Raw genomic sequence first — 12,476 nt, 5'->3', positions numbered from 1 at the left:
CATATGTCTTTCTTTCCTTTGAAGATTTTATTCATTTACTTTTAGAGACATGGGAAGGGAGGGAGAAAGAAAGGGAGAGAAACATCGGTGTGAGAGAGAAACTTTGATCCGTGCCCTGAACGGGGACCGAACCTGCAACCCAGGTGTGTGCCCTGACTGGGAATCAAACTGGTGACCTTTCACTTTGTGGGACGACACCAAACCCAATGAGCCACATATAAACACACACATACATTTCTACCCTCACCCTCACTGAATATAAGATAGACCACCTCTACCACCTAAATTGTTACAGATAAAACCCTAATCAGCCTCAATAGTCACATGCTACTCCTGCAACTATATTGACACACACAGCACGGGTCTCAATAAAAACGTGCAACTGACATACCACCCAGATGTAGTACACACTGAATACCTATACACACAGGCTCTCTAAAACCACCAAGTACACAATGATCTCATGTGCCACCACCCCCAAAGATCCATATGCAATTCCACAGCCCTAAAATACACATAATCCACAATCCTGAACACACACACACAACCTACACAGTCTCTTGATTTCCAAACACACACAGTGAATTCTCACATCCCCAACAATACATACACCAGAAGTTCCGGGAACTCAAAAACAACACAGCCACAAACAACCTATACTTATCAAATACATGTAGGTCCACCTCATAAACACTGAGAAGACACATACAAACAATACCTCCAAAATTCTGCAAGCATTACATTCTGGAATAGACACAAAGAGTAGCCTAAACTTTCACTTACACTCACACATCCCAAACACACACCCACAAACCACTCATGAGTATACACCTCGTATGCTCAGATAGGCACATGCAAAACACAAAAACACTGATAATCCCTCAACTCTCACTAAAATACATACACAATTCTCACACACCTATGAAAACACACACACAGGCAAATATCCCCAACCTGGGAATATACAGATCCCCCAAACGCTACACATGATGCCAACTCTCCAGAATACAATCTCATCACCTCTCGCCTTCAATATAAATACTTTTCCCTAGCCTAACTCTGAATATACACAGACCACTGCTTGCTACCACCACCAAAAACATGTGGAAACACTCTAGTATTCTCCAAAGAAATAATGCACCTTGAAAACCCTAATGATCCCATATACCCTATGAACAAACTGATAATTCATGCACCTGGTGAAAGATGTAAACACGCACCAGTATACATGGGCAAGACACACAGAAATATCTCCAGCAAACCATTGAAGAAACAACTTCCAAATGCAAAATTATCCCTGGCTAATTAGTCAGCTCTCACAACCACAAATACTAACAAATGACCATACCACACACTTCTAATACATTAAATATAATTCTCCCATCTCTCCATCAAATACAGACATACGTACTCACTTCCCCAAATATATAAGCTTAATAAGAGCCACTACTGAAAATTATAAACACATAGCTCCAGCAAATATTCCTCCACACAGCCATGCCCTTTGAACATACACTGAAACTCCATTAACACACAACCCTCCATAAACCCCCAATATACCCACAATTATCCAGTACACTATGAAATGAAAATAGATCACGACACTGTACACCGTATACCTCAAATACACATATATTGCCCAGTACCTGCATATACATACCCTCACACTCCCAAATTCTCACATCCATCCAACTCTTCCATCTTGCATGATGCAGAATCACACAAACACCTCATCACACCTGCATATACAACATCCACCAGTCCTATAATATAGTCACAGATTTGTCTTCCCCACACTGAAACAGATAGAGACAGCTACTGGAAAATCACAAGAAATACACACAACCATACAACACACCCTGAATACACAACGATCCTTCTACATCCGCCAAATACAAAACAAAAAGATCATACACCCAAGCTGATGAACACAAGCACTTATCCTAACATTGCCCATACGCGAACGCAAAATTCACAGGAGGAAAAAAAAACAACAGGTAAATATTTCCCCAAACACCAAATTACAAGCTCCTAACGTCCGACTCCTTGAGTATGCCTGCAGCCCAGCCCAGCACCCTCCAAATACGACGCTCAATCCTACACCCTCTCTGAAAGCGCAGGCACGCCCTGACCCTAATCACAAACATCCAACGACAAAACGAACCCGCCCATTTGAATACACATATTAGATTCCCACCAGCCGATTAATGTGCACAGACCCCATCTGCGCTTGCGATTCCGTGGCTGGACAACACACTGCATTACTGTTAGATCCAGCAAAGTCGCTCACCTCACTGACCAGATGCACTTGGAACGTGATTGTTGGTTGATTTCAGGCGCCAAGAAGGAGGTCCAATAGTGAAAGCTTCATCAGTTTGCACTCACTTTCAAGGACTTGAGCTACTTCTACATACTTCTCTAGCTGAAAGGGAGGGCAATTTTCAAATTGGTACACAATGACCCACCGAATTCAGTGGCTCCCGCATCATTATCAGGCGAGCCAGGCACTGAACCGACACTGCGGCCAGTTCCCAGTGTTGCCAATCCCCTGGCGTCAACACCACCAGAAGTGAGCTGCGGCGGGGTAGGAACACAGACCTGGGTCTCAAACAGCCCACAGCTTGAACAACACTGAAGAGCGGTGACGAGTCCTCCCCTACCTCCTTGTTTGCAAAAGCAACTCCGGAGGCCGCCATGCCAGGCCGCGTGCACACCCAGGACGGCCGTTGGGTAGCCTGCATCCCAGCTGGCGCATGCGCGCTTACCGACCCAACCACCGCAACGAACGCTGGGAGCCGTTGCAGGACCATGTGCGACGTTGGGAGACGCTTGAGGACTGAGCCCCGTGCCCAAGTGGGCATGCGCGTGCGTCCTGGCGCGAGGCACCCTGGAACGTGGGGCTCCCTGTGAAGCGTCTTAGGGAAATCCTGCTCCTCTTCAGGAAACTCTTCAAACCGGCGTGCGTGAGATGAGCACTTAGGCCTTTCAAATTGCAAATGTGCAATTCGTGCGCTTAGATACCACCCTCGTGGAGGATGTCTGGAGAGCTCTGTCTATAGCACTTCTCGAATTGGCGCAAGTGCGTTCACGCCCTGTGTACTGCGGTGCTGTGGTTTCTAATGTAGTAGGTCCTTAATCCTGCCAAGTCTGGATGTTCCACGCAACAATTCTGGCCGAGAATTTTAGATCTGGGGGACATTCTAAGACTTACTTTCGCCTCACTGAATTCCTACAGGTTTCCAAACCCATTTACTGAACTAGGCTATTTGTCTAATGTATTTACTTAGCACATGGAAATCTTTCAATACATGTTGATTCCCTGAGGTTGTCCTTTGCAAACTTGTTGTTACAGATTTGATCAAGACTTGAGAGTCTGGGAGCAATTTCACCGACATCTGCCTCCTTTTTTGTGTTATCCTGCAGAATTTCAGTTGGCAATACAAAATTATCTGTATTAGCAGAATCAAGTCGGGGACTTGAGTTTGCCATACGTTCCAGAGAAGCTGCAATCGTCAGATCCTCTTTGTGGTCATTTGCAAGATGAGAGCATTTCTCGCTCCACAGGATAACTCTGAAGACCATCGCATCTAAGAACACTAAGCTTCTGCAAGTGCGCAGGCTGAAGACTCCACAAGACACAAGCATGGTATCTCGCCATCCCTCTAATGTTCCAGGTTTCCCCAACCTGGAATATCTTCAAGTTGTTTATTCGTCAGTCCCGACCGGTAGTTTCTTTAAATAAAGTCTACCGTGATTTTGCTTGAATTGCTCTCACTGCATCTGCTCATCTTTTCTTGAGTCAATCTTTCCTTGCAGGAGGAGGAGGGTGGCAAGAAATGTCTTGAGCGCCAACGGGAATCTTTTTCAGTGAATGTTCACAGTGTGGAACAGTCCTTCCCCCTACCATCAGTAGGAATTCTGCTGCTACAGCAGGGAGTGGAGCAGGTCTCTCAAGAGATTTGGTTGCAATCCTTCCAAATCATCACCCCTCATCTCCCTTCGCTTATTTCCTAACAATCCTCTCCTTTCACAGCACAAAACGCAAATGCTTGTGCATATAATTTTGACGGTGATAAACTGACATTTGTGCACGCTATGAAAATAAGAGTCAAGGTTTTAAAGGAGTGCTACCACGATTCCCATGCAGATGGGACCACCTGGAATGATGAGCCTAGATCCCAAGGAGCAAGGGTATATGATGCAGACAGAGAATTGGGAAGCCAATGATCAGAGCTTCCACATTCAGACTGGCAATGTAGGACTTAGATGGACGCAGATTTATGTAAATAGGAGTTGGACAGGGTGGATAGAAATCTACCTTCATCTGCAAGTGCACACCTAACTCATATGTAGTGGAATTTTAATACCTAGGATGCAGACCTAGGTATTAGGGTACAGACCTCAGTAACATATGAAACCAGATTTTCTGCCTTCCTGTCCCATTATTCTGAGAAACAAAATGTAGCAATTTTAGGTCTTGGCCTTGCAGGCTACAGGACCTTCCCCTGATGGACTGGAGCAAAATGGACGATGGTTTTAAGGCTGGCCCGGCTGCCATCTGCAGAACTTCAGGCACTGGACAGTACTTGGGGCCACAGGACTGTCTCTTAAAAAATGATATGCATGTGCTGGGACTGCTGAGTCATTCCTAATTTCAAACACTGGGGGCTCTGTGGCCACACCTAAGTACCTATTATTTTTTTCAGGTTATATGTTTGAATTTTATTCAGAAAGTGTAGCTTGTGTTGAAGTAAGCCAAGAGTCAGATAAGATGCAGGTTGCAGGACACGAAAGCAGGCTGATGGATCAAGAACTTAGATAAGGGAACAAGGAAAGACTTTGTGCCATAAAAAAAAAAAAAAAAAGAAAAGAAATCCCAGTGTATGAATTACCAAAAGAGGCACACACCGACAATGTCACCACTTAAAACTTGACAGGAACTTCTGGTTCTTGCCTACCTGTCAGAGCCCTCCATGGAATATGCCCCCACCCTCACCTGCCAGGCCTACCTGCCCTCAGCCCCTCCCCCGCTGCGGAATGTCTGGAGTCCTACATTCTGCCATTTAAATATAAACTCCCCTCCACTGGATGCTGAGCATCTGTTGGAGCAGGTCACTGTCTGGCTCCCGTACTTGAGTTTTCTCATTGCGGAGGCTACTTGGCAACGGTGGTCAGTGTCTCAGTTTGCGGGAATGGCTTCAGAAGGAGGTAAGCCTGTAGGTTGGAGGGTGATTGTTTGAGACAGGACTGTCCCTCAAAACTTAGCATTAAACTGTGACACTTCCACTGGGGAAACATAGTTTGAACTGGAGTAGAGGAAAGAGACAGCACTGGACCTCCAAGGACCTGTCACTGGAGGAGGCTGGGAGCTAATGGAGACCTGGTGACACTGGACAGGGAGGCTCCTGGGAGGTTGATCAGGATAAGTCAGGAGAAATGCCTGGGTGTGGAGAAAGGATGGCAGCAGGCACATGGATTCTGTGTAGAGGGGAGACAGGCCAATTCGACATGTGTGTGTAGGGAGAAATGAACTATGTCGGGTGGTGATTGGGAGGGTCATAAGAAGCCTAGGACTGTGTCCTGTTATTCAGGCACCTGGAGGTTGCCCCACACTATCTTTCTAAGGGGCTTGAACTAAGTGTACTAGAACTAATTGGGGCAGTAAGCAGAGGTGATTTTAACCAGCAGGTTGTCCAGTGGGGATGGCTGTGGCCAAGTCTACAGTGAAATGTCTTCCCCAAGGGCGAGGCTGGATGGTACCCCAACTGCCGCAGCCCAGAACTTCTCCACTCCTTCCAGCTCGGAGCTCACTGCTCCTCAGTCCAGGGAACTGTTTGTTGTCTTGGATTTCACAGGGGCAGGGTAGCCAGGTAGCTTCCACCAAAATAGGGCTCCATTCCCTGGCTTGTCCTGGACGGTTCCCCATCTGTGGCACCTCAGTTCTTCACATCTACTTCCTCTGGTCGTGTATCTCATGGCAAGCCCAGTGCCCTGCCTTTTACCTTGAGGTAAAGGGTTTGTTCCTATTCCAAGTCACTGCTTCGTGGACAGAAACCAGTGTGGAGTGTAGTTGGTTTTCCCATGGAATGTCTGTGAAGGTGGATTCCTTTTAAAAGAGAGCAGGGAGAGTAGCACAGAAGCAAAGACAATCTTCTGCTCACATCTGCAGTAAGGACACTGTCCTGAGTAAGCAGGAGCACATGGTGTGTAGCTGTAGCTTGATCTCCTGTACTAGGGCTGCATGAGTTCCTCTGTACAGGAATGTGTTCCAGACACCTTCGTTCCACTGATACCTGGTTCACACCTGGTTGTTACTGCATTTTCACTTTCCATTGTTGGGAACTGGAAGGGGAAGGACACAGACAGTCTGCAGTCCCATGACGAATCTAACTTGGCAGCAGCTATGGAACTTCCAGAAAACCCACAGACAGCCCCAATGCACTCCATTCCCTGACCCGTTTCTTATTCTCTGCAGCCAATGTCAGCTGTGAAATGACAGAATCTAAAAAACGCAGACCTGGGAATAGAGCTCCCGAGGGTGGCGATATCTGAGTACAGGTGTCAGAGTGGCAAAACCTGGCCCACATTAAGTGTTTGCTGTTGTTGGTTCTGACACACATGCGTGTGCTGGGATGGTGTGTTAAGAGGTTATATCAGGGTTCCTGTTTCCTTCTTGTGGAGAGAAACTGCTCCAGTGTTGTTGTGCTGTTGTGCATGACCAAGAAAGGAGAGAGATGTACATTAAGGAAAAGGAGGACAGAGAAGGAGATGGGGTTCTAATGTTTTGGACACTGCCTGTTCAGAAAGGCCCTTTGGGTGCCTAGAACTTAGCTTGGAGAAGGACACTAACGCTAGTGTGTCTGCCCCGGGTGGTTTCCCACCAGAGCAGATTTCCGCCCAGTGCCATGTGTTGGGAGACAGCCTCTGAGGCTGGCGTGGTCGGGTGCTAGGGAATCCTCAGAGAGGCCCTCAAGGTCAGCCCTGGCTGGTGCTGTTTCTTCTCAGCGGACAGTGGCTAGGGAGCCTTAGTGAATGAGGAGCAAACACTCCAGCAGAAGAATTCTCAATTGGACGTCAGAGCATGATAACGGCTTGACGACATTGGCAGACTCCACAGTTTCCCCCATCCAGATGGCTCTCTTCTGCTGAGACTCACAGCTCTGATCCCCCAGGGGCTAAAAAGGACCCAGAGTGGCTCAGTTCTGTTTGCTAACTGTCCTTCTCCATTTCTCCCTTTCCTTGTCTCAACAGCACCTGCAGTGCTGGGAGCAGATATGACCATAAACCCTGGTGCCTCCATGACTCCTTGCATCACACTGCCCTTTCCCCAGCTGACGACTGGCACTGCACACTGGGCATCTGGAGAGCAGCACCTGCTGCCCCTCATGACCCCAGCTTTCACTCCTTGCTTCCCCCCGGGTCTGCCGGCTTTGCCCCATAGACCTCTGCTAGCTGGAGATGCTGGTCGTGGCCACAATGGGACTGGGGCTTGGATCATCATGGACCAGGTCAAGTCAGAAGCGGGGCAACCAAAGCCCCCCAAGACTCAGCCCATTGTCCTGAATCAAGTCCCCCTCAACCAGAGTGCTCCATGGGCCCACTGTGGGGGTGCTGTGCGTCTCACACCCCCAGTCTTGGAAGCCTCTGAAGTGGAGGAGATTCTTTCCACCATGGCTTTGCAGCTAATCCAGTGTGGCGAGGGAGACAAGATTCCTCCTCAAGATCCACCACCAAATCCCAAGCTGATCAACATCGTCCCCTCAGTGCACTCTGGGCTTCAGCTCCATGGAGCTTCCAGGGAGGGTGGCCTGGCCACCTCCCAGGCCAAGGACTCGCCGGATGACTTCTGTAACCCCAAGAAAGTGCACGAGAACTTCCAGCGTTGGCGGTGCTTCAAGGCTATCGCCCGGAGGCACCTTCCCCAGAGTCCTGATGCAGACGCTCTTTCCTGCTTTCTCATGTGAGTGCACTGGGCAAGGGCACGGGGCACTCACCTGGGGCTGCCCCATAACAGAGGACCGTGGGCTGGACATGCGGGCTGGCTTACTCTGGGGTATTGCAGGGAGGGTCTGAAGATTGTGTCTCAGCTACAGGGTGAGAGTGGGTGGTCGGCCTCAAGTCCAGGCTCATGGGCTGGTATGAGTGTGCAGCAGTAATGACAGTAGTTGGGGAGTTTGTCCTTGCACACACAGATGCGTCCTCCCTCACCTGCCGGCGCTCAGTCGTGCTAGGTGGGGGGTGGGAACGCATGCTCCGCAGAGCTGGGTGAAGGCCAAGCTGTACACTGTGACCGACCCTGACGTATTACAGCCCAGAGCTCCGGTCCCTGTCCCGCCTGAAGCCCACCATGACGTTGGAGGAGGGAATAAGGCAGGCCATGCAGAAGTGGGATCGCACAAGCAACTATGACAGGATGGCCTATTACGAGATGGCAGAACCGTGAGTCAGGGTTCTGGGCCCCGAAGCTGTATGTGGGAGGGTGTGGGCTGACTGCATTGTGTGGGGGGTTGGGGGGGGTGGGGGTTGACTGTAGGGCAGGGATCAGCTGTGAGGGTGCTCATCAGAGAGGATGTTGTTGTTCAGTACAAGGTCCCCATAGCCCAGAGGCCCTTCTTCTCTCTGTAAGCCTCCCCCTCACCTTTAGAGTGAGAATTCTTGTGTGCTACCTACCTGGGAGCTCCGTCCTCTGATCTTGAGCCGTCCTTGGCTTGACATGAAGGCTCAGGACAGGCTGGGGTGAAGGTGCCCAGCCCAGTGAGTCAGACTGCAGCCCGAGGGGCTGTGCAGGGAGTGTGCCCCACCAACCAGCTCCCCGCCTCCTCAGTGGTGTGGGTACTGATGGCCGCAAGGCTCTTGCTCCCTGTCCCTCCTTCAGCTGCTGCCTTGACTGGGTTCTTGGTGGCTTCCTCTCAGCACAGCCTGTGCCTTCTTCACCCTCCAGGTTCATGGAGCTTGAGGAAGAAGAGGAGAGGCAGATCCCGAAGTTGCAGTTGACAAAGGGGACACAGGGCCTGCCTCCTCCAGCCCCACCGAGACCCGATCCTCAGGGACCCCTAGCCCCAGCGGCGGGCCCGCAGCCAGGTACCGCAGCACGTTCCCTCTGGAGTCCATGGCCAAAGGCAACAGGGGCCCAGGGCAGGCCAGTGTCCTGTGTCTGTCCTTCTCCTTCAAGGGGACTTTGGCCTCTCAACTGCAACAGCTATGAGAGGCAGGGCCTCAGCTGCCCTTTGTCACCATGGGGTGTGGATATGGTCAACTTCTGCAACCCCTCTCCCACCTCTCTGTAGAAGGACCCCATATGAAACTTGCAAAAACAAAGGCTGGATGGGGGGCTCTTTGGAGAACCGGTGGCTCCACACATCCTCACACAGAGCTCTCTTGGACGTTTCTCTCTGTCCTCTCCCCTCACACAGTCTCGTGGTTTCAGGTGGTCCTGACCCAGCCGCACCCATGTTAATGGCCCCAAACCCTGCCCTTGCCATCGTATGCTTGGCAGGTGGAAGCTGAAGCCCCTCACACTTCTTCCTCTTCTCTCTTCCCCAGTGTGCATTCCCAGGGAGGACACAGTCAGGGCCCAGGGCGCCTGCAGACCCCAGGTGTCCCAGAACACTGAGACCTCCGACGAGATCCCCCCTGAGGCCGTGCAAGAGTACATGGACATTATGGATGAGCTGGAGGGGCTGGCCCACTCAGCCGCGGGGGAGAAAGGTGGAGAACGGCCAGAGGACAGAGAAGAGCCGCAGCAGCAACAGGATGAGGCCAACCTGGACCTGGGTCTCCTGAACTACCTCACAGAGCTGTGTTCGCAGGAAGACGGTATCGCCAAGGTGGGCTGGCTCGGAGCTCCAGGGTCTACCAGATTCGAGGGAGTGGCCCTCTGGCACCTAGATCTCGGTTGTGTGTGTGTGGTGTGTGCTGAGTGCATGTCTGGGCCTGCCTTTTTACGTTTGTATGTGCGTGTGTCCGTGTGTGTGTGTGTGTGTGTGTGTGTGTGTGTGTGTGTAGCTGATGACCAGGAGGGTGTGAAACACCCACCTTGTGAGAGAAGATGGGGTGGGTCTTTGCTTTTCCAATTTTTCTCAAAGTGCTTCTGACACACAGGTTATTCACGGTCTGTTCCCTCTGTCCTAGTTGGCAGCCGTTCCCAAACAATGCCTGGTACAGTTCATTTCCCCAGAGGCACTGGAGGAGTTCTTGCCCTTAGCTGAAAAGATGATGCAGGAGGCAGCACTCACTCCTGCCCAGGTGAGCCAGGGAGGGAGGGAACAGAGGAAGATGGGAGGGAACTGTAAGTGAGCCATGGCAGAAAGGGACCCCAGGTGAGTTAGAGGAGGAAGGAAGCCCAGGTAGGAGAGGGGATGGAGGGGCCCCCGGCGAGTCAGGATGGGAAGGACTCCTGGTAGATCAGGGGTTATAGGGGCCCCCAGGTGAGACATGGGAGGGAGCACTAGGTACACCAGGGCCGGGAGCATCCCAGAAGAGGGGTGCCCTCCTGTAGGCGTGGCATGCCAAGGGGCCCGCTCTGGGCTGGGTGCAGTGCAGGATGACAAAAGGAGAGGACTATGGACAGAAGAGGGTGATAAGAAGGAGAAGGTGGGGAGCCCCGAAGGGGAGGGAAGGAAACAAAGCTTGGAGCACAGCACTGGAGGACAGCAAGAGAGCCACGTGTCTGTTTGGAGCTGAGTCACAGTGTCACACCCTGCTCTCCTCCCCCCAATGCCATTGTCCCATCACCCACGCACCTCCTTCTCTCACGCGCGTGTGCAGAGCCAGTCACTGTCCCTCTCTTCCTCTCAGCTGCCAGAGAAGCAAGACCTGGCCCGGAAGGAGGAGCAGGCTGTGCAGGCGGCCCCGAGTCACGGTGCACCCCGATTGGCCTCAAGTCCTTCTGAGTCTGCGGCCAGAAAACAAGCCCGGAGCTCTGGCCACGGCCCCCAGCAAGGGGCCAACGACCAAACTTGCCCACCAGAGACTGGCTTCAAGGGACGGCAAAGGCAAGATCACGGAGATGCCCGCCTGCCCAGGCCCAAAGCCTTTGCTGTCTCTTCAGGACGCCTCGGGTACCAACCACTGCAGGCTCCATGCCCCTCCTCTGCTCCCCAGGGTCCCAGGCGCACCTACTCTGGACTGGGGCCCAGGGACGCCTCCATTCGCAGAGATGCCTTTCTTGTTAGGGAAACTCTCGGACCAGTGGGCAGGTCCCACGAGAATGAGGAGGACCTCCCCAGCCTGGACTTCCTCATGGCTTCTCCTAAGACCCTGCTGCCCTGTGTGTTCCCTCTGAGTCCTGCCTCTCAAGGTCAGGGGCTCTGGGGAGCTGCCCAGTCCCAGCCTCAGAAGAGAAAGAGTGACCAGTGTGCCACAGGGAGTTGGAGCAAGCGGCGCTGTGGTTATTATGGAGCAGTGGGGGGTCCCTCCCAGTGCCAGCCCCAGATAAGATGGGGGTGTCCCACCTAGATGTGACCTGTGGTCCCCCAGAGGAGCCAAGGACTCATTTCTCATGCCAGGGCTGACCCTGGCTTTTCTACTGATAAGGGAGGATGGGAGGCAGGGAGGGGGGCGGGAACCTTAGGGTGGGGGTGGGCTCGGGGCAAGGGGGCTGAGTGAGGGTAAGGAGGAGCAGCAGCTTTGGGGCATTGTGTACAAAATATGAATAAAGGTGGTTTTGTTTGGAAACGCTCTGGGGGCCGCTGTCTGCATACTCGGGTGTGTGCTGCTCCTTGGAGAGGGGCCCTGAGAGGAAATCAGGATGCGGGAGGTCACGGGCGGTTCGGATCCACAGGCGACCCTCGGTCCCTGTTTCCAGTGTGATGGGGACTCCTACCAACTGCTCCTGGGAGCACACAGCTCCCTGAACCCCAGGGATCCTGCCCAGCACCCCTACTCCCGATGCCAGGCTGGGTGAGGGGTCTCCTGAGACCCACCATCATTATGTGTACCCTGAGCAGTCTAGGGATGGGCAGCTGCTTTGGAGACTTTAAGCCCTCTGGGCCATTAATCAGTTTCACAGAACGGACTGGAGGCGGCCTCATCTTTAGGGAGCTTCTCTCTGCTTCCCAGAGCGGTCGGAAAACGAGACTGAATGATCCTCAGCTCTTGCAGGGGTTCCCGTGCGAGTGGTCTGACTGGAGAGGAAAAGCCTGGGCCTCAGGGGACAGGATGCCTGCCCCTGTGTCTTGCGGCAGAAGAAGTGTCCTCCAGTCTCAGGTGGACGATTTGAATGTGGAGGGTGGAGGAGGCGTTGAGGCTGGAACAAGGGGGTGACGAGAGAGGAACGGGTTGCTTGTTACCGGTGTGTCCGTGGGGAGGGAGCATCTGGTCCAACTGAGGGAGGAGGGCCCCGTTGCTGTGGCTGGGGGGACGGGGCCCAGGGACCACGGGTCTTCAACGACACCCCACAACTGCTGTCCCTTCCATCCCAACCACGACTGGACTCTTGTGTGAATAGATGCTGGTGCAGAATGATATTCGCGTGG

General features: G+C 52.2%; 1 protein-coding gene across 1 annotated transcript; it reads left to right on the top strand.

Moving 5' to 3' along the window:
- The first annotated feature begins 2,694 nt into the window (after positions 1–2,694).
- Positions 2,695–11,457, top strand: LOC150009202 (NUT family member 2G-like). The gene is made up of 9 exons (XM_090279353.1): positions 2,695–2,894; positions 3,565–3,646; positions 4,938–5,208; positions 7,252–7,960; positions 8,311–8,439; positions 8,942–9,081; positions 9,568–9,827; positions 10,132–10,245; positions 10,798–11,457. The coding sequence occupies exons 1-9, from the start codon at positions 2,695–2,697 to the stop codon at positions 11,455–11,457; spliced, it is 2,565 nt and encodes an 854-aa protein (XP_090135479.1).
- The last annotated feature ends 1,019 nt before the right edge of the window (positions 11,458–12,476 follow it).

Source organism: Furipterus horrens, unplaced genomic scaffold (genome assembly GCF_987537825.1).
Source record: "Furipterus horrens unplaced genomic scaffold, mFurHor1.1.pri manual_scaffold_5, whole genome shotgun sequence".
Classification (NCBI taxonomy): domain Eukaryota; kingdom Metazoa; phylum Chordata; class Mammalia; order Chiroptera; family Furipteridae; genus Furipterus; species Furipterus horrens.
The sequence above is the reverse complement of the archived record's forward strand: the minus strand, read 5'-3'. Positions and strand labels throughout refer to the sequence as shown.

Bases quoted from the DNA above. Each gene is read 5' to 3' on its own strand.
- LOC150009202 (XM_090279353.1), top strand. From the start codon at position 2,695: ATGCCAGGCCGCGTGCACACCCAGGACGGCCGTTGGGTAGCCTGCATC. The intron at 2,895-3,564 runs GTGGGGCTCCCT...CTCGCTCCACAG, and splicing joins GGCGCGAGGCACCCTGGAAC to GATAACTCTGAAGACCATCG. The intron at 5,209-7,251 runs GTAAGCCTGTAG...TTGTCTCAACAG, and splicing joins GGGAATGGCTTCAGAAGGAG to CACCTGCAGTGCTGGGAGCA.